The sequence below is a fragment of the Oreochromis niloticus genome, linkage group LG8 (assembly GCF_001858045.2).
Source record: "Oreochromis niloticus isolate F11D_XX linkage group LG8, O_niloticus_UMD_NMBU, whole genome shotgun sequence".
Lineage (NCBI taxonomy): Eukaryota > Metazoa > Chordata > Actinopteri > Cichliformes > Cichlidae > Oreochromis > Oreochromis niloticus.
The window spans coordinates 26,111,281-26,133,131 of NC_031973.2; the positions used below are offsets into that span (position 1 = coordinate 26,111,281).

The 21,851-nt window shown below is 39.7% G+C and overlaps 2 protein-coding genes across 2 annotated transcripts in view; both read right to left on the bottom strand.

Moving 5' to 3' along the window:
* Positions 1-809, bottom strand: part of gas7b (growth arrest-specific 7b) — a 58,694-nt gene extending 57,885 nt beyond the window's left edge. The window contains exon 1 of the mRNA XM_003438655.5: positions 335-809. Within this exon, the coding sequence (XP_003438703.1) occupies positions 335-514 (180 nt within the window). The 5' untranslated portion in view covers positions 515-809. The remainder of the gene's footprint in view (positions 1-334) is intronic.
* Positions 810-6,543: 5,734 nt separating this feature from the next.
* LOC100710639 (myosin heavy chain, fast skeletal muscle) lies at positions 6,544-21,851 on the bottom strand. Its single transcript, XM_013273306.3, has 39 exons — positions 21,772-21,851; positions 21,471-21,698; positions 21,154-21,297; positions 19,670-19,826; positions 19,549-19,576; positions 19,352-19,466; positions 19,179-19,271; positions 19,037-19,100; positions 18,860-18,958; positions 18,661-18,764; positions 18,442-18,580; positions 18,130-18,248; positions 16,096-16,245; positions 15,846-16,016; positions 15,444-15,750; positions 15,271-15,353; positions 15,096-15,183; positions 14,883-15,000; positions 14,688-14,811; positions 13,999-14,135; positions 13,658-13,913; positions 13,333-13,575; positions 12,900-13,076; positions 12,674-12,819; positions 12,499-12,589; positions 12,012-12,401; positions 11,324-11,450; positions 11,126-11,244; positions 10,357-10,553; positions 10,077-10,260; positions 9,811-9,976; positions 9,282-9,406; positions 8,879-9,187; positions 8,585-8,788; positions 7,749-7,874; positions 7,475-7,645; positions 7,184-7,384; positions 6,972-7,103; positions 6,544-6,662 (listed from the first exon to the last, which is right to left on the bottom strand). The coding sequence occupies exons 2-39, from the start codon at positions 21,672-21,674 to the stop codon at positions 6,645-6,647; spliced, it is 5,826 nt and encodes a 1,941-aa protein (XP_013128760.1). The 5' UTR covers positions 21,675-21,698; positions 21,772-21,851; the 3' UTR covers positions 6,544-6,644.

Sequence of the window (21,851 nt, forward strand, 5' to 3'; positions counted from 1 at the left end):
AGTCAGGCGCACAGAGAGGAGACCTGAGCGCTTCATTGGAATGCGTGTGGAATGAGGAAGTTCGCAGCCGCTCAGCCAGGCGGAGAGGTGACTGCTGGGAAGGTTTGAGTTAATCTGATAAGCACAGCACGGGAAAACTATTTATTAGAGCATCATTCAATGCTGTCTTTATCTTCAAGTGTGCATCTGTGGTTCAAACCAAGCTGTTACTGTGTGTGTGTGTCAAGAGTCACAGAGGCATTAAAAATACACTTTTCTGTTTGTTTTCATCAAAATTAAAGCCTAATAGGTTCAATTTACTCAAACACAAGTCAAAACAATTCTGCAGCCTTACCTCCAGGACCTGGACGTAACTGGAGGGGAACCATCCCCTGGCTCCATCCTTCTCTCCCTCCCACCAGCCTCCAGGCAGAGCCTGGACCACCTTAATAATCTCCCCTGCCTCGAAGCTCAGTCCCTGCTGGTGCTGCTCCCCGCTGAACGGGTACAAACTTTTGCAGTGCGATCCCGACATGACCACTGCTCACTCAAGAAGCGACGACGACGACGATGATGATGATGATGATGATCTCCACCACCCTCAGAGGTAAGAGCAAACTTTTTAATGGAACTAGAGTTTGATTTTTAGGGCTGTAGAGGAGCGGAGTGAAACTGTGGAGAACTTGGAGAACAGGTTGTTTTCCTCCCACTGTTGGTACCGACGCTACCGCTGCTGCTGTCAGGACGCCCCTCAGCGCTCTGCTCCTCCAGTGTGCCTGCCAGCCAGCACGCTGTCTCAGAAACTCGTTACACGGCCGTCAAGTAGGAAGAGCGAGGCGGGGAAAGCGGAAGTTGGCTAAGTTTCCCTTTAAAATAAAAGCACAAACCTCACCACGGAGTTTTTTTCTGTAATTGAGCAACGTGTGTGTACATATATTAGTTATATGCCATGGAGGTAAATAAACACACAAATGAGACAAACAGAAAATAAGGGACACTGCACAAGAAAACAAAATTCAGTTTTTGTTTTTTTGAAAAGATGAAAATAAGAATTTGTTCATCATTAATTTAGTTCAAATCATTGAAATTGAAACAATTATTATTTTCTATGTTTCGACTGATTTATTGTCATTGTGAAACGTCTTGATGCTTGCTCAATCATCCAGGTAAGTAAATCCTGTTTATAAGATTAAAGGAAACCTGCAGTCAGCTGAGACTGAAGAAGTCACTTGGATGAGTGACGAAACGTTTCTCCCACTGAAAACGGTACGTCCAGATGAACAGAATAAACTTTTGGGGACTCATTGTGAAACAAGCCTCTCCACCTACCTTTAAGCCAGCTGGGTGGGGGGTTTTGTGCTCACACCCACAGTCCGTCCCTAGAGATGACTAGATTCTGTAACATCACAAAGACAAAAAATGACTGAAACAAAGCAATCTGAAACCTGAGCTTTTGACTCATATGAATGGCTGACGTCATTCTGTGCATGTTTTCATATGTTTTCTTGGATACCTGTTTTCTCCACAGAAACCTGGTGTATGTGCACGTGGGCACGTTTACGTTTTACTTTGACAAGCTTAACCGGAAAGCTTTTATCATAGCATACTTGACACAAGAAAGGGCTGTATCTCCACTTTTACTCCATTTCATTAAAATGAGGAAGATGAGTGAGTCATAGTTTTTCTATTTTAACTTTTTGGGTTCGTTTTTGTGGATTTATTTATTTTAAAAAATAAATAAATAAATAAAATAAACAATGTGACTGTTTATCTTTTCATCAATCTGTTTTATCTATCTTTTAGTGAGTTTATTAGGTTTGCACTAAGGAGTTTTGCAATTCTGTTGTTGCATGTGGGAAGTTGGTTGGCACCACAGTAATTACTGCGATCATTAGAATACTACTGGAGGTAAAAGCATGTCTAGTAAAACAGCGGAGGCTAGTTACCAAAACAGTTTATTTTCACTTGAAGTGAAGCAGCCGTATTAGGAACTAGTGCTGCCCTTAATATGAACATGATCACATGAGCTTAGACTTCCTTCCTTTACCCTGTTCCAGTGTGTCATGGCATATCATTGATTATTCAGTCAACACAATCAGATCAGTATGAGGCACAGTAAAACAGAGACCGTATTTCACAAAAAAGAAAGCTGATCATTTACAAATCATAAGACAAAAAATGAGATATTAAACAACACAAGTACAGGTTAGCTTAAGGCTATGTAACATAATGTAATTAGAGGATTATTGCAGCAGTTTATTACTATCCTCGTATGTCCAGACTTTCACTACACTGCTTTTCAAAATACAAAAATAAGCTAAATAAGAAATAACTAAACAAAACTAAAAAAAAAAAAAAAAAAAAAAAAAAAAAATCAATAAAGAGTTACTTTGTATAAAGCTCTTCGGTTGCTTCTTCTCTTTCATGCTTTTCAAACTGTAGATGACAAGCTAGCAGATTTTGATGATTAAAATTAGTGGCGTGTTCTTTTAAAGTAAACAATCAAGAATCATGAGCGATAATGCAGCAACAAATAAAAGGCTCTCTGCTACAGACTACTGGTTATCAAGCAGAAGTGCGAGTTTGAGGAGCACAACATGAAACTTTAAAATTGCTTCACAAAAATGCTGCAAAAACTGTTTAAATTAATACCCACAGGCATTTCATGTGACAACAAGACTTGTCACTGTTGTTGGGTTTTGGGGGGTTTTCTTGTTTTGTTTTTGTTTATTTTTGGAACTTTGGTCCCATTGTGACTTTTATTTGGTTTCATGTCAAGTTTCAGAATCATGTGACCTATTCCACACACATACAGAAATCACACATCAAGATACGCAAGATCAGATACTCTTTCTTACCTTTTTTGCTTTGTTTGTCTGAACAGACCGCTCTGATATAACCTGAAAGTACACGTCCCTCATTCAAACTGCTGTAACTTTGTCTTTGTATCAGGTGTGTAAAGTCTTTGTCTTTAACCTCTCTTTAAACATTTTTTCACTCATCAGAAAACACACGTGTTATTATTTGGAGAGTGCTTATTGGGGAGAATTTAGACAACAGATGGAGCTGATGGAGTGCTGTGTACCCACAGTCAATAAACTAAGATCTTTTGAGCCTGATTTTTCTTTTTTAAAAAAGCTTTTGGAATAACACAGTCAGTCTCTCTTGAAGTGAATGAGGGTATTTAACCTACAACTAGCCTTTGTGAGCAATTTATAGCTGTTCTGTAATGCATCAGTATATTAACAATTCATTAAAGCAGTAGAGGTAACTTATAAGAAGACATACACAAAGGATTTAATGGTGATAGAATGGCACCATCTCACCTAAGCTTATTGTGCATTCGCATAGTGCTTGACAGATATTTGAGAATTGCAGAAATGTAAAGTATTCCTTCTGAGACGGTGTACTGCCTGTTGCACAGGCCTGGACCTCTGCACGGCAACTCTGTCTCACTCAGATGGAGACTCAGAAGAGCTCCAGGAGGAATTTCAAGAGGAGAAATGTCTCACAAAGCTGTTCAGAAGAGAGGTAACGATCAAATGTGATGTTTCATGAGTAAAGAATTTAAAGTAGAATTGGTTTGGTTGCAATCTGGGTTATTGCCTATTGATATGGCTGCACAGACTGAATATAAAAGGCTCAGTCTGAACAATGAAGCCCATGTGGGACTTAAAACTGGATTGTTTTTAATGGTTTATAAAAGAAGTCCAGTTGGTCTATGGGACCATGTCCAAATGCTCTTTTGATTTGTGACCTCGATAAACACTTTTATAGTTTATAGCCACTAATCTCAATAAATATATCATGTGGTTAGCACATACATGTAGTGGTATAGGTAAACTTTTAAAGCAGGCTGATCTCTAACCGGAGTCAGAGACCAGAAAACAATGGCTGATGTCAACATGTCCATGTTTTTTAATGCACAAGCTTTGTTTGAAAAAAAGCCTCAGGCAGTTTCTGCTTTTTTGTCCTAAAAGAGGCAAGCGCTCGCTTCCTTGAATCTCTACATGAGAGCTGGAGAGTGTGGAGTTGGCATGACTCGTAGATACAAAGCAGCTGCATTAATAGAAAATGCACAAGGTTGAAATGAACCAGTAATTATCCTTAACACAGTCCGTCACACTTCTTCTCTAATTCTCTTCCTGCTAAATAAAGGTCACTGTGGAGAGTCTTCAAATGTGTCTTTCAGTCTTCCAACCTAAAGCAGAGCAGGTTTGAAGGACCTTCCTCACACACCTGTCCAACAAGCTGCTCAGCTCTTTTACAAGCTCTCACACAAGTAAGCGCTCTAAACTGATGCTTTTCATCAAGTTGCAGCTGACCACCACAGCTTGGTGGTAAATACTGCTCTTGAGTTCCTCTTTCTGGATGACTCATTCGTGGAAGTCACACCCTCACATCCTCAGGCCACAAAGAAGTGCTCCAGTTAGGCCGCGTTTCTAAAAAGCAGGGCCCAAGAAGCTGCTGGTCACACCCGTAAACTACTGGGCGACGCAGCAATTGTTTGCTTCTCCCTGGTTGCATCTTTCACATGGGCTTGCTTCGACCGGGGCTGCACATTGGTGGCCTGGAACATGGTGAAAGACATTTACAAAAAATTTCTTAACCACTCAAAATCCTTCCACCTCATGGACTTTGATGAAAACCTCACCACAGCTAGAGATGGCATCATCTCAGCACTCCATGACATGGAAAACAGAGCAGAGCAGGCTGAATCCAGCTGGACTCTCTATTAGCTTCCTACTCAGAGTGAAGCTATGGTAATTCCAGCTGCCTGAAAATAACATGCATTACCATTTTTTTCTTTTCCTAATGTTAATTTCAACTATATATATGTGTGTGTGTGTATATATATATATATATATATATATATATATATGTATATATCAAAACTTCACCTCATAGACTCAACTTGTGTTCTTTTTATAATGTTTGGGTGTCTATTTCATCTACAGATGAAAAAAAGGACAAAGAGGGAACAAAAATGGAGAACAGCCCATGCAGACACTTCTGGAAAAAGATGTTTGAAAAGAAATGAATCACAGCAGCTGCTCTCAGATTATTCACATTTATTAAAATCCAATGTGTTTGTGTGATTAAACCAACACGTTTTAAAGTGAACTAAACTGAAGTGACAGGTACATTTTGAAAGAAACATTATACACCCATATTCACATGAAACTCCCCAGTGCTACATGTACAACTCATATTGTAATTCAGTTCAGTTCAGTTTTATTTCTGTAGTGCCAAGTCAGAACAATAGTTGCCAAAAGGCACTTTATATTGGAAGGTAAAGATCCTGCAGTAATACAGAGAAAACAGAGAAACCCCCAACAATCAGCTAACCTATGAGAAAGCACTTTGGCGAGTGTGGGAAGCAAAAACTCCCTTTGAACAGGAAGAACCAGTCTCAGGGAGCGATGGCCAAGAGGCGTTATTATTCAAGACTTTGTATTTGATAAGAAGGATTATAAATTTTATTGTGTATTACACAACGAAGAGAAGAGAGCATGAGAGAAATATTCTCTCTCTTACAGAGGTTTTATTTATATTTTAACAATATTTTCATTACTTTGTCAACCTAACATCCAAAAGGTTTAAATCAGGAACTTTCTACCTCCTAAGCAACAGTGATGACAACTCCATCACTGTGCTTTCAGATGTTTGCAACAAGATCAGGATTCCTGTTGGCATAAAGAAGAAATGTTGCTTAGTGTTCTGCTTCTGTGTTGCTGCTAACTGATAGCAGCAATCTCCACAAGCAGACTATTACTACTCAGCAGAAAACAAAAAGCAGGCAGTGTTATCAATTAGCTGTTGAACTTGTTGAAGTATTAAGCAAAAATAGTTCATGAGGTAACCAAAGCTCAAATGACATTACCAATGAGACAGGACAAAAACTTCTTGGAATTCATCAAATGCTGGAAAACCAATAAAAAATGTAACCAAATGAATGGAAAGTGTCTTATTCTGACTCTATTCAGTCTTTCTGATATATAACATGTTGATGTCAGACTTTGGCTTTCAGTCTGTCCCCCAGACAAATTCAGTTCCTGTAATGATGAGGACTTTAAGGCAGTGAAAATGAATAAAAACACGATCCATGTGTTGTGGAGAGTTGAGTGGCACACCCTAATTGATAGTCCATCTTGAAGTAATCCTTTAGAGCCTTCCAAGGATTAAGTAGATGTAGATGAGTGACACTGAAGATTAAACATTTTAACACAGAATGTAAATGTCACCAGGCCTTGCCCTAATCTCTGCAAACAGTTGCTCTAATTAGATGCTAACTGCCCACATACATAGGAGTTTATATATAAACCTCTCACTCCTTCTGTGAAACTGATTATCTGTTAGAGTGCTGTTGCTAGCTGGCTAATTAGCACCACAAAAAGAAGTTACTAGTTCATGAACACATCAAGGAAAAGTTTCCACTTATTTCTGGTAATATTAAGATATAATATGAAATATTAAGATTGTGATTGTTGCGTGGGTGGGTGGAACATTGCACTTGATTGTGATGGCTGATATTGAACGCAGAGAAAAACAAACAAACAACAGTTATGCTTTAAATCACTTTATTCTGCTACAGTTTCACAGCAAAACAACAAACGTTTCTTCATTTCCATTTATGCTAATATGTTCTGCCATCGCTGGAAGTTTTACTCGGATTCTGCAGCCTGAGACAAGAAGAAAAGGAAAATAAAAGAAAATGTATATCTATATATATATATATATATCTATATATATATATATATATATAAGTAAAAATCTAAAATAATCCACTCTAATTATTCTTTTTTATTTTCCTGCTGCAGTCTCTCTGTAGCCACTGATGCCCATTCCCACCGTTTCCATCCATGTTAGGCCATACATAGGCAACAAGTATGCTTTTGGACTCTGTGCAAAACCAGTGGTTAAACACAGCTTGATAATGTAAATGTGAATGACTGCAGGAGAAAACAAAATATTCAGGTTTATAACGTTACCTTTCCAAACTCTCTGCTCTTAGCTCTCATCTTGTTAACCTGGGATTCAGCGATGTCTGCACGCTCCTGCGCCTCCTCCAGCTCATGTTGCACCTTCCTCAGCTTAGCAAGATGAACGTTGGCTTGTTCCTCCTGTAGGAAAAGTCTGACATTTAGCTACCGAATAATAATGATGAGAATATCAAATTTTTCACTTCACGAGAAGATCTTACCGCTTCTTCATTTTGTCGTTTGTAAGCCTTGACTTTGAGCTGCAGCTTGTCTACGAGGTCCTGTAGTCTCAAAACAGTCTTCTTGTCCTCCTCAGTCTGGTAAGTGAGCTCCTTGATTCTCCTCTCGTATTTCCGGACTCCTTTTATGGCATCAGCAGCTCTTTTCTGTTCAAGTTCCACTTCCCCCTCCAGCTCACGCACCTAAAGTCAGCACTCAACAAATTTAGCATCAACTGTGGTTGTCGTTCTAAGTGATGCTTCTCAGGTACTGTTTATGAAAGGCTATCATACCCGTGCTTCCAGTTTCTGAAGCTGCTTCTTGCCCCCCTTCAGAGCCAGGTTCTCTGCTTCGTCCAGGCGGTGCTGCAGATCCTTCACAGACGCCTCCAGGTTCTTCTTCATCCTCTCCAGGTGACTGCTTGTATCCTGTTCTTTCTTCAGTTCCTCCGCCATCATTGCTGCCTACATTTGCACAGGAGGTTAGGTTGATGTTCAAAGTCTACTTTGTCATTGAAAAATGGAAAATGAAAGATTGCTGAATAAAATTAAGGATAACGGCATTTACATCAGTGATGGCCTTTTTGGCTTTTTCCTCTGCATTACGAGCCTCTTGGATGGCATCCTGCACCTCCCCCTGCAGCTGGCTGACATCTGCATCCAGCTTTCTCTTAGAGTTGAGCAGACTGGTGTTCTGCAGCCAAATGACAACAAACCAGCCGTCAATAAAAGGAAACTTGTGCTAACAATTCATGCGTGAACTCTCACAAGTCCAACAACATATTTAATATTATATCAGCAGCCCCATTACCCACCTGCAGATATTTCACTATATTTCAAGAGTTTTTTGTATTTTGGTATTATTGTGTCTGGGTCTCTGAGTCTGTGTCCGTGCGTATGTTTCATATTTCCTGTTTTACTTTGATAGTCGTGCGTGCTTTGCTAGCGTTTCTAGTTTTGCCTCCCTTGTGTCGTCCTGCTTGATTTGTCCCAGCTGTGTTTCCCTCCTGTCTCCTGTTCCCTGATTACCCCGCTGTGTATTTTAGTCCTTTGTCATTCACTCCTTGCTGTCGCATCGTTAACGTACATACCCTCACCGTGCTGTGTGTTTCCTCCGTGCTTCTGGTTTAAATGTAACTTGTTAGTCTCATAGTCTCTAGCCTCTTAGTTCTCTGTTTCCAGTTATTATGTTCGGTTCTCTGTACTTTGGCATCTGAGTTTCCCAGCAATAAAGGCTGCGCTTTGAGTTTAACCATCTGTTTCTGAGTCCTGCGACTGGGTCCTCACTCCTGCCTGCCACACAGCACACACCTTGACACTACTGGATTTAAAGCTAAATCCATAGCATACATACTGGATTCAAAGCTAAAAAAGAAAAGAGCTTTTTTCACTCTTACGAGTTACCTGAGAGTGTAACAGCCCGACTCGCTCACAGGCATCAGCTACTTCCCCTTCAGCTAATTTCCGGCTTCTTTCTGACTGTTCCAGAGCAGCCCGCAGCTCCTCCACTTCTGCCTGTAGCAGGCTGCTCTTGCGCTCCACCATGGCCACCTGCTCTTTCAGGTCCTCCTGGTTCTGCAGAGCCTCATCCAGGTGAATGGTTTGTTCCTACAGAGAGAAAGATGATGTCTAATTTACCCACGATTAGAGATTCATAACTGATGAATCTTGTACTTAAAGTGGCGTTTCATATTCTACTTTGAGGTGGCTTTGCATGTTCCTCAGCTGCTTCTGGGCTTCAGCAGCCTGTCGATTGGCATGGCTAAGCTGTATCTCCATGTCGTTGAGGTCAGTCTCCATCTTTTTCCTAATTCGAACGGTATCATTCTTGCTGCGCATCTCAGCATCTAGAGCTGACTGCATTGTCTCCAAAACACGCTGGTGGTTGCGTTTCATCTGCTCAATCTCCTCATCCTTCTCTGCCATCCGGCGATCGATGTCCCCTTTGACCTGAGTGAGCTCCAACTGAATACGCAAAATTTTGGATTCCTCATGCTCCAGAGAAGCCTAGAGTAAAAAGACTGAACAGTTACACAGAAGGGAAAAAAAAGAATAATAAGGTTTGCGTGAATCATGTCTAAAAAAAATCAGATTAGGTCACCTCAGCTTCCTCCAAAGCAGTCTGAATCTCTGTCTTCTCAGTTTCATTTTGCCTCTTAGTCTTCTCCAGCTCATGAATGGCTTTGCCGTTCTCGCCGAGCTGTTCAGTCAGATCAGAAATTTCTTCTATATATGTAAAACAACATGTAACGCTCAGTTACTGATCATATGAAAAATAATCAGTTATTTTCTAAAAAGGGAGCTATTATTGTAAATCTGAGCTCAGTAATTTTATTCCTGCACTACTAGAGTAGATTTGCATGATTCAGTTCAAAATAATCTTTATTTATTTACACTTTACCGCTTAGTTCATCAACATTTTAATACCTCTATTTTAAGGATATTCTCTCTTCAAGCCAACTATCTTCTGATTGGCTGCCTCTTGCAAACATGATGTTTAAACAGCAGGCGATCACAGCTGCTGTGAGCAGTCGATGGATGGTTGAATGGACAGATACATAGATGAATGCATGGATGATTGCATGGGTAAATGAATGTGATGAACCATCTTTAAGAAATCATCTACATACGTTGCAGGTTTTTGTTCTCTCGTTTGAGGACTTCGAGCTGGTCCAATGCTTCCTCATAAGAATTCTTTGTTTTGAAGAGTTCAGTACTAAGGGAGCGAGACTCTTTCTGTACACCGTCCAGTTCAGCCTGAGTTTCCTCGTATTTCTGCTTCCACTCGGAAAGAATCTATAGAAAACAGAAAAAGTAGTTTGTCTAAGGCAGAATCTGGGCCTTTATGAAATGCTTTGACTGTTAGCAGCAGTGGGTTACAAGATGCTTCAGTGACCTTATCAAAGCTCCTCTGCTTTTTATCCAGACCAGCTGCTTGAGCATTTGCTCTTTCCACGTCAGCCATGAGGTCCTCCACTTCTCCCTGCAGCCTTTGCTTTGTCTTCTCCAAAGACGAACACTTGGCATTCACAGCCTCAATTGCCTCCTCAGCCTCCTGCAAACGCTGTGCAAGCTTTTTCCTGAGAAAGTTGGGAATCCACAATAATGGCAATTTTCTTATTCTATAATTTTAAAAAAAAAATCTACATATCTATGTGTTTGAGAAAAAGTCTCACTTTGCTTCTTCCAATTCATCGTTGCGCTGGATTGCATCAGTCTCATACTTGGTTCTCCACTGAGCCACCTCACTGTTGGCCTTGGACATTCCTCTCTGGAGCTCAGCCTTGGCTTCTTGTTCCTCCTCATACTGCTCCCTTAGCAAATCACAGTCATGGCGGGCAGATTGAAGAGCATGGGACAGGGCATTCTTTGCCTGACACGGAGGCAGATTTGGATTTTTATTTACAAAACTACACATAAAGGGTCAAATAATACTGTCACTGTATACATTGGCAAGTTTGGTGTTTTTTTAAATATGAGTATAAGTACATTTATTAGAGTGTTAGATAGAAATATTTGTACAACAAAGCTAAAGCTGTTAAAGTTAGTTTTAATAATAGGAAGACTAGAAGCCGAAAGATGAAAACATCTGTACCTCTTTGAATAGTATTGCTCCTTGTCCTATATTTAGCTTTAGCCTTGGCTAGTTACATTTTGCTTTTTAACTTTGGACACAGACAGACTGGTTTCTGGTCTTATGCTAATTATCCACTAGTAAACAAACCTATTCTGCAAAACTTCTGACTTTTCCTTTAAAACCAGTGTAGGAGACCAGTTCTCCACAACAGTTAAAAAAATCTAACTGAGCCAACTTAGGGGACCAAGATAATGAATGCATTTCTTTCCTTCTGAATTAAGTTAAGCTAAACTAATCTAAGCTATGCTAAGATATAGCATACCTTAGCACTAACTTAACAGGTACCGATAGGCACCGTGGAAACAAACCTTTATTTCTTCCTCAACCTGTCTCTTCAATTCCTCGACTTGCTGGGTAAAGGCAAGCTTGGACCTCAACATCTGAGACAGTATTGCTTCTTTCTCCTCAAGCAGACGAGAGAGCTCACCTGTTTGAGAGGGTTTAGAAAATGAGGCATAAAAAAGAAGAGCACTTTCACTCCATAAACCTTTTAATCAGCTGCTTACCATTTTCATTCTGAAGTCTTGCCTTTTGAGCATTTACTTCAGTGATCAGATGTGTGTTCTCATCATGTTTCGTTTTGTATTCACTCAGGTGGTCTTCCAGAGAGTGGCACAGCTTTTCATAATTAATCTGATAATATGGATAACAGTTTTATTTGTATTTCTAACATACTGATTATATGCAAGATAGAATCAACTAATTGCTGATGACATTATTCTGAATGCACTATTCCCACTTTACTTTCAGAGGCCAAACTTCTTACCAAAATTGGTATCTTTATATATAATGATACGGCAAAACATGATATCAATTTGGGAACTTTAAACAGTGAGGGAACAGTTGATTAGGAGTCAAGATGTGGGCAAAAATGGGCAGAGGTAAAGAGCAATTAAATGTCAAATGACTGTTACGTCCAGATGATCAAGCCAGATTGTCTCTGTAGTGTAAGTGTAAAAGTTTGTGGGATCCTTCCAGTTTAAATGCACACAACTCTGCCCTCTGAGGTCTAAGTTATAGACTAATTAGATGATAACCCTAACTGAGTTAAGGTTATGACCATTTAGATCTCAGAAGGTTAAATGATCTGCTGAGATTAGCTGCAGAAAACACATGGAACCTGCATCATGTAGGCAATGGTGATGTTATATTATTATATGTGTTCATCAGTATGAATGTCTTAACTTAGCTTACCTTTGCTTTGACCATGATCTCCATGTTGCTAGACAGGTCATCATTCTCCAACTTGTACTCACTTTTCTCCTTTTCTAGCTTCTGCTTGACTCTCTGCAGACTGTCAATCTGCTCTCCCAGCTCAGCCACACTGTCAGCGTGCTTCTTTCTTAAAGCTGCAGCGATGGCCTCGTGGTGTAGGGTCGATTCTTCGAGGTCTCGTCTTAATTTTTGAAACTCAGCCTCTCGCTTCTTGTTCAGCTCTACTTGAGCAGTCGTGGCTCCTCCAGCCTCCTCCAGCCTCTCACTGATCTCCTCTAGCTCTCTGGAAAGATCACACCTTTGCTTTTCCACCTTGGCCCTAGCAACACGCTCAACTTCAAGCTCTTCCACCAGCTCTTCATTGCATGCCTTGTTAAAGCAACAAAAAAACCCCAATAACATTCACTGACTTTAAGATTTCAAGATATTTGAAAAAAAGAATTCACCAGATTTCTGCTGTAGGTACCTGAAGCTCCTTGATCCTCTTCTGACATTGTACAGCTGCACTTTGCTCATCCTCAATTTTTGACACAAGTTGGCTTAATTCAAAATCTTTCCTGTTGCGCAAAATCGTATCTATTTATATAAGCAAGCATTAGGAGCTCAGAATTATACCTAAACAACGATGTGCCCATACATACTTTTTGAGGTGCTCCTTCAGCTGTTGATTGCCATTTTCCAAATCCATTATGGATTCCTGAGCCAGTTTCAGATCTCCTTCAAGCTTTCTTTTAGCCCTCTCGACATCCATTCGAACTTTCTTTTCTTGTTCTAGAGAGCCCTCAAGCTAATCCATGGGGATATACACATTTTACATGATGAGTGGTTTGATTTAAAAACAACCAACTACTGGCTATATAGACTTACATCATCAACTTGTTGCTCCAGCTTGATCTTAGCTTTGGTTAGAGAGTTGACTTTGTCTTCTTCTGCTTGCAGATCATCTAGTGTCTGCTGGTGGACCTCTTGGAGGGCCAGCTTCTCCTTGGATAACTTAGCAATAGTGTCATCAAGACACGACATTTCTTCTGTCAGATTCTTCACCTGAATGTGTAAAAACATGTATCTTAACCTTCTGAGGTCGAAGTTGTCATCAGTGATGACCCTAACCGTAACTGCAACTCTAATCAATCAGATTGCGTAATATATATATATTTTTTATTGTTCTTCTAATTGACAAACAAACAAAGGAAACAAAGGAAACTGACAAACACATGATAAAGTATTTATGTTTTTTCAAAATGAGTCAATTTTGCCTTCTTTTAAAGTACACAGGGTTAGGTGACCACCAAAAACACACCTTGTTTTCAGTGGCATGCTTTTCTTTCTCCACTTTAGCCAAGGTGAGCTCCAAATCATCAATGTCCTTCTTCAGCTCAGAGCATTCATCTTCTAGCTTCCTCTTCTTGGCAGTCAGTTCAGCGTTCAGCTCCTCCTCATCCTCCAGTCTCTCGCTTAGTTCTTTGGCTTTAGCCTCCAGTAAGATCTTGTTCTTTATCAGTCCCTCGCATCGCTCCTCTGCATCTGCCAAACTCTCACTTTCCTGTTTAACAAAAATCACATTTAGCATTTATGCAGACTGCACTCGACTCGTATATTACAAAATTCATAGTTTTTCTCCTCACAGCTTGAATCTGTAGACACAAGTCGTTCTTTTCTTGAAGTAGAGAAACCATTTTGGCTTCTAGCTCCTTCTTCTTAGCCTCAGCTTTGGCTAAATCCTCCTTACACTTGGCAAATTCAACTTTCATCATGGCCATCTCCTTCTCAGTCTCAGCACTCCTCAAGAGTGGCTTGATCTTAAAGTAAAGCTTCATCCATGGCCAGTGTTTCACATTCATGAAAGAGCGAATATTGTACTGAATGATATAAATAGACTCTCTGGAAAGAGGTGGAACAAAAAGTTCTACTGTATTTAGTGTGCTGACCAATGACCTTGAGTTTACTCTGGCCTAATTTTGATTACCTTCTCGCCATCATTTTCTGAAATTCCTTCCTTCTGAGAAAGCCACGGCACAAAGCCTGAGTAATTGTGATGAGAGAGGCAAGTTTTTCATCCCTCATCTCTTCCAGCAGACCCAAAAGTCCTGCTTTGAAGAACACCTACGAAAGAAAAGAAACATCGGCATGTCTCTTAAAAACTACAACACTATGTTCAGACCCTCTGTTCTCAATAATACTAAAACTTCTTGGTTACAAAAAACAACAGAACAATAATCATTTGCCTCTTCAGGGCAGTCCTCACCCAGTGGAGCTACTTTGTATCCAATATCTTGAAGTGCAGTAGTAATTTGTAGTTCTTGTTCTGCAACCTCAGTAAACTAGCCACCTGAAACAGTTCTTCACTAGTATTTGGATTACTGTTACTGACTATAGTTGAACAAGATGATGATGGAGTCTGTTTGACTGTGGGGCAAAGGTTTGGTGCTACCAAAAATCTGCTTAGTGGTATACGAACATGAGATGGGAGTAGCTGGGCTAGCCAGGTAGCAACAATTGAACTGTGAACTTTGAACCTAAGAGTAGGGGGACTGTTCACTTGTAGGAAAATGCAATGTGTGATAAATACTGTCTCCATTCCTACAGTAAATTTCAGTTTCACCATATATCATTTCACATATGGCGAAGCCTTCACTTACACTCAAAGTGAATTACCTTGGTATGTCCGAACTTATACTGTGTGTGATCTACATCGATAGATCCCAAGAGCTTCTCGGAAGCTTTCTTGTTGTCAATGAATTGTCCTTCAGGAATCACACTGGCATTCAGTACTTTGTACCTAAACAAAGAAATCTCTTGTTACACAACATTTTTAAAATATTATCAGAAAAACAAACTTTTGTTTATTACCTTTGCTTGAAATCCCCATACAGGATCCGACTGGGAAAGCCCTTCCTGCAGATCCTGATTCCTTCTAACACACCATTACATCTCAGCTGATGGATGACCAGATGGTGCTCCATAATCCCTACAAGTCAGGTAGAGCCACACACTCCTTAGGCTGTATTCAGGCTGCCATACATACAGTACAAGTGAAATAGTCTGAAATGTCATGAGGAATACCTGGAGTTTTAGTTTCATTTGGGATCAGGCACCTAACAAAGTGAGGGTGGGTGCTCCTCAGGTTTGTCATTAGCTTTCCCAGATTCTCCTGTTAGAGATGATCAGTGATGATTTATTTTTTCAATCAGAATATTTTTTCTGAATTTTGTTGATCAGATTTTCAGCACAAAGTTACCCTAAAGAGGGCTGACACAGTCTGGAACGATGCGCCCTTCTTCTTTGCTGCTTTCTTAACAGCACCACTTCCACCTGTGTTTTCTTTAAAATAATCATTGTTTTCATGTATTTAGAATATTAAAAACTGGCAATTTTAATAGAGAATAAAATATTAGGTATTCATACTCCTACCCTCAGAAGAAGCATAGTTAGAATAGAGGAAAGCCAGTAGTTTCAGGCTGGCTTTCTGGTAGAGTTGGACGACAGTTTCATTCAGTGGGTCCTTGTTTTTGTCTAACCAGCCTGTGATGCTGTAATCCACAGTCCCGGCATAGTGCACCAAAGAGAAATGAGCTTCAGCCTTGCCTTTGACAGACTTGGGCTTCTGAAAGTTGCTGGATTTTCCAAGATGTTGGTCATACAACTTGTTTTTAAAGGTCGTGTCTGAAGCCTTAGGGAACATACACTCCTCTTCAAGGATGGAAAAGATGCCCATTGGCTGTTGAAGATAGTGAGTCAGAAAATCCTGTTGGGATCACAGGGATTTCTTTCTGGATCTTTGCCCAGGGTCATATTGCATCTGAATAAACAAACCTTCTCAATGAGCTCGATACAGGCAGCCAGGTCCATCCCAAAGTCAATGAACTCCCACTCGATGCCTTCCTTCTTATACTCCTCTTGCTCCAGCACAAACATGTGATGGTTGAAAAACTGTTGCAGTTTCTCGTTGGTGAAATTGATACACAACTGTTCCAGACTGTTATACTGCAAAACATGGAATTTATTATAGAGCTTATTTTTTTCTACAAATAATCATAGATGGACCATAGAAAGAAAAACTTACATCAAAGATTTCAAATCCAGCAATGTCCAGGACGCCAATAAAGAACTGCCGAGGTTGCTTAGTGTCAAGCATCTGATTAATGCGGAGGACCATCCAGAGAAACATCTTCTCATAGACTGATTTGGCCAAAGCACCAATAGAATTGTAGACCTGTACATAATGACATTTTGTAGATTTCAACAGCAACTTTTATATCATCATGTTGTAAGGTTGTTGTGCGCAACACACTTCAAGACAATATCTATAAACAGAGCAAGATTACTGTTAATTTGATAAAACCATAGGACTCTATATTTGCTAGATGTTTAACTTATTTCACATGCCATGTTTAGTCCAGAAGACATGTGCCTGCCGTCCTCTTTGATGAACACAAACTCCAACCCTGAGCTCTCAAAATACATACAATTGTCATTTCAGAATGTTCTACAAGGTCTTAACAATCAGGGAACACGAAAAAAGTAATTCTAGCACACATCAGAAACAATTAACCCACATTTTTCCAAGATGTTATTTTTTCCCCAAAGTACAGGATTAAATATCAGAGTTCTCAGGACTGTAAGGTTAGGGTTCCTTGCTATATTCTATTTTTTTGGCCTTTTTTCAGCTTCATTTGATAGACACAGTGAAGAAACAACAGGAAAGCGGGGGCAGAGAGAGTGGGAAAGACACGCGGCTAAGGGCCACGGGGTGGACTCGAACCCAGGCTGGTCACTCTCAGTCATATAGCATGTGGTTGCCCACTCAATGCACTGAGCTAAGCCGGCTATATTCTAGCATCAACACAACTGATGGATTCAAAGACATTAAGCCTTTGACAAGCCTCTGCTGACATCTAATAATACAAATGATCAATACACAATATGAACTTCACAAAGCTGATTAAGTTAGTGCCAATAGTTTTGCAAAAACCTGTACCAAGGCAAACACTGAAAATAAAGTAGATAAGAGGATGAGACTGAACATATAACACCTGTTCTTAAACAGCTCCATTAGCTTCAAGTTCACCTCCGTGTGGATGCACTTCCACCAGATCTCCAGACTACAAACTCTCTCTCCACTTTTAAATTGCACCTTAAAACCCATCTATTCACTATTGCATACCCTTCATCATGATTCTGTGTTAGTCTATTTTTACCTTGTTGAGATTTTATGTTTTCATACTTGTTTTTTATTTTTCATTTACCTTATGTTTTTATTTTTTATTTTTTTGTACTAATGTAAGGTGACCTTGAAGGTCTTTAAAGGTGCCTATAAATAAAATGTATTATTATTATTATTATTATTATTATTATTATTATTACTATTATTATAAGAGGATGAATTTCCACCTGTGCACCTGGTATGAACCTTTCTATGTGTCCATTAACACTTGTGAGGAATAACATTGTCAGGGTCCTGGGTCTCCTGACCCAGCGTATTTAGTTCTTTGTGATTTTTGTATTATTGTACTTGTGTGAGTTATTCTATGGTTTCTAGTTTTGATCCCTTGCCCTTCATGTTTCTCTGTGTCCCCTCTGTTCTGTGTAAGTCTTTGTCTGCATGTTTGAGTTTCCCTCTGTGGCTTTCGGTTCTTAGAGCCCTCTGCCTTATGGTTTACGTCTCTGTGTTTCTTAGTTGCTGTCTCCACCCTGTCTAGTTCGCGTCTCTGTGTCATACTTCCTGCTTTACTTTGAAGGTCCGTGTCTTATGTGAATGTGTTCAGTTTACGCTTCCTTGTCTAGTCAGTCCTGATTTCCCCCAGCTGTGCTCTCCTTCTGTGTCTCATTCCCCTCGTTACTTCCCAGTGTATTTAAACCCTGTGTTTCTCTGAGTCAATGTCGCGTCGTCCCTCAAGCTGTGTGTTTCCTTGTGTGCCTCTCTGCAAAGTGTAAGTTTATATTCTCCCAGTGTAGTTTAGTTTTGTATGCGTTTCCCCTGTCAGCAAATAAAGCTGAGTTTTTTGAGTTCATCCCTCGAGTCTGAGTGCCTGCATCTTGGGTCCAACTCCTGCCTGCCACACAGCTCTTCATGACAAACATAACATTTGCAAGTTACCTGCTGAACAGTCTGCCCTTTGGTCACATACTCATTGCCAACCTTTACTCTTGGATAACACAAAGCTTTCAGCAGGTCTGCAGAGTTCAGACCCATCAGGTAAGCTGCTTTGTCAGCCACTTGTCAAAGAAAAAAGAGAAGAGAAGAAAAAATAAAGGCAGAGTGTGATAAAAGAGGAGGAGATTCTAAGGTTTGAAAAGATTAAAATCTATATTTGCATATACTAAAAAACAAATGATAATGAGCACAAAAGATATATATTTATAAAGATAAGTAAAAACATTAAGGTGGAACATTATGAATAACAATTACCCTCTGTGCCGTCTGGCTCTGCCTGCTCCTCTCTCTGCTTCTGCTTGAACTTCATATTCCCATAATGCATCACAGCACCTGTCAGCTTATAGATGCCAATCTTCTCCTCTCCAGTGAAGCCCAGGATGTCAATAGCACTCTGAATGCACATGAAAGTCGAGCTGATCTAAGAGCAAAGTTAGCAGTGACGGAAAAGCAGGAAACGTTAATCTGACTTACATCAGTGGCCATCAATTCTTCACTGTCATCAATACTCGCCACGCTGATCTCCCCCTGGCTGACAAATGGGTAGTCGTAGGGGTTAGTGGTAATGAGGAGAGTTTCTGGAAAGAAAATAACAAGCCCTCAATTTAGTGCCTTGCACCATACGCACATTGTGTATATGACTTTGTTGCAATGGTGTCATTTCTTGTGTCACCTATGAGCTCAGGCCTCTTGTTGGACATTATCTGGTAGAAAATATGGTAACTCCTCTCTGCGGCCAGTTGAAATGTTACTCTGGATTTTTCCAGTAAATCTACCAAAAACACACAAAATTAGCTTAATAAAGCATAGAACAAATCCTGACAAGATTTTATTACTTATTAATACCCACAAGTCTCAATATCAGCAGAAGCCAGCTTTCCTGTGGTTCCAAAGTGGATCCTGATGAATTTGCCCTGAAAAGGTAAATCACATTATCTATGGAGTGCAAAAGAACACTAAGAGTGAAAATAAATAAAAAAGTCTTTACTTACAAAGCGTGAAGAGTTATCATTTCTGACAGTCTTGGCATTTCCAAAGGCTTCTAGCAAAGGGTTAGCAGAGATGATTTGATCCTCCAGATTCCCCTTAAGTAAGACAACAAACAATGTAAAATATTAAAAATATAGACAAGCTGATGAATAGTCCACATATATTTTAAAATTACCTGTAATTTTCCAGTGACAGCAGCATCTTTTTTCCTGTCCCCAGAGCCTGCGATTGTCGCAAAGTACTGGATGACACGCTTGGTGTTGACAGTCTTTCCTGCACCGGATTCTCCACTACAGTACATAAAGTGCAATCAGAAATCTTTTATCAAGTAACAAAGACAGGCTGTTGTACCATCTTTTGAGTGCAGCTTACGTGATGAGGATGGACTGGTTTTCTCTATCTAAAAAAAACAAAAACAAAAAAAAAGCAAACAGTCATGTTAGAGAGGTGCACTGGATGACATGAAAATGGTAAATATAACTTTTAAGCTTACCAGTAAGCATTGACTGATATGCATTGTCGGAAATGGAGAAGATGTGTGGCGGAGCCTCCTGGCGCTTTTTACCCCTGTAGGCTACCACCACCTCCTGGTTGTACACTGGGAGCCACTTGTAAGGGTTCACAGTGACACAGAACAACCCAGAGTAGGTCTACAACCAAAAGCAACATTTGTAGTCAATGGGGCTTATTAGCTTTATCTGACATAATAATTATTGCTTTTTAATTAGTCTGCCTGGTGAAATTAGTCTCAAAGCAAACCATATATGTATGTTGTTGACCAGGCAGCTTAGGACACAGGTGACACTGATTCTCATGACAGAGGATGTGATGGATTATAAGGACAGGCGTGTAAGTGGTAACTATGAAGTCTTAATTCTAAAGTCAGAAGTATATACAACATTTAATTTAATTGGATTTTCTCTTTTTGTGTTGTTCTGTTTATGGTTCAAATGTATTGTTTTCTTTCTTCTGGTAAATAATACTGGATAGTTTTTAGGTTGGCCTTTTAGAATAAAAGATACTTTGATTCACACTGTCATCATTCATTAGATGACTTAAGTAATGTCATTTTTATATTTATACATACATTTTACCTGGATTTTGGACTGGCTGCCATTTTTTAAAATTCCATCACTTAAAACTATGAGTATTGGACAAAATTAGGCTAGGTGTTTGCTAGGTGTTTATAGTTTTGTTTATTGTTCTTTATTTATTCTTTATTTAGCTTTTTGGGAACTTGTAGTTCTTGTTGCATGTTACTCTTAATTAGAGTTTAATTTGTTCCCTCATTGTTGACTATCTTATCCTCCTGTGCCAATTCAATTTTAAAGTTTATTTATATATTCCAAATTTATTTATAAATAAATTGTTTATATTTATGTTTCCATTTATTTATTTTTTAAATTTATGCTTAACATTTGATTTTACTTCCCCTCGTGACACATTGTCTTTGATTATCTTCACTTGCTTCTTGTTACTTTGCTGTGTCCTATGTATAGATAAGGTTGTCCTTCCCTCATTCTTTGTCCAAGTTTCTGAAGCCTGTTGTCTGTTTCTGAAGTTTTGTGAATTTTGGTTTCCTCAACTTGTAATGGATGGTGCAATTCTGGACTCTGAGATCAGCCCGAATGAAGTTTGCTTTTTGCTTAAGTCTGTCTGCCAGTGAACTTGCATTTGGCCTGCAAATAATGAAAATTTATGTTTAGTTTCATTTATAACACTTCTTGAAAAATAGAATAGGCTCACTTGTCCAGGAAGATACTCAAGGATAGATCTAGGTATACACTTCCCTAGACTTTTTCTATAACCTCAAAGAGGAAAAAAAAGACAAAAAGAAAAGAAAAAGTAGCTACTGTCAGACCAAATAAACCCTCAGCTGACTGCACCTCTGCTGTTGGTCTGCATGCTTCAGTTGAGCAGCAGCTTGTCAGGCATTGTCTGGGAATGACCACAATATCTAAATAGTGCAGTACTCACATAGATCATCCAAGCTGCGTAACGCTCTTTGAGGTTATACAGCACAGCCGCCTCATTAAGGTGTGTCATCATGGCCATGTCCTCAATCTTATCAAACTTGGGTGGGTTCATAGGGAAGATTTCATCTTCCTTCACTGTTACAACCTGTGATGGTAAGAAAAGACACTGTCATTAAGAATATATGAAGTTAGTGCCTGCTCTCTATATTACTTCTGTAATGTAAAGTACATTAAAAAGCTCATCAGTGGACAAACTAAATAAAATGTGCCAACGTGGCCTATAAATCTCCAGTATAGAGATACATAGAGCAGATGTACCTGTCCTGACAGAGTTTTAACAGTCGCTTTGCCACCCTCTTTGCTTTGCAATGTGCCTTTAACAAAGAGCTCCTTTGGATCTGCCACAAACACTGCAGTTTTGGCATCAAAGGGCTTGTTCTGAGCTTCAATCCTCTCTCGTTCAGGTCTCCTCAGATATGGAGCGGCCTCCCCAAAAACAGCCATGTCAGCGTCTGAACTCATCTCTGCAGTGTACACCCCAGGGGACTAAAAGATCCAGGGTTAATGTTAGAATGATGATCTATTAATGAATTTGATCATCATCCTGATCAAATCTTACCCCAGAAAATCTGCGTATGGCTCCTCCTAGACACACCTGAATCAGAGCTCCTGCTGGTTAAGTCAGTAGCCGTCACAGCC

Bases quoted from the DNA above. Each gene is read 5' to 3' on its own strand.
- LOC100710639 (XM_013273306.3), bottom strand. From the start codon at position 21,674: ATGAGTTCAGACGCTGACATGGCTGTTTTTGGGGAGGCCGCTCCATAT. The intron at 19,577-19,669 runs GTAAGCTTAAAA...TGTTTTTTTTAG, and splicing joins ATATCAGTCAATGCTTACTG to ATAGAGAAAACCAGTCCATC. The intron at 9,407-9,810 runs GTATGTAGATGA...TTACATATATAG, and splicing joins AGAGAACAAAAACCTGCAAC to AAGAAATTTCTGATCTGACT.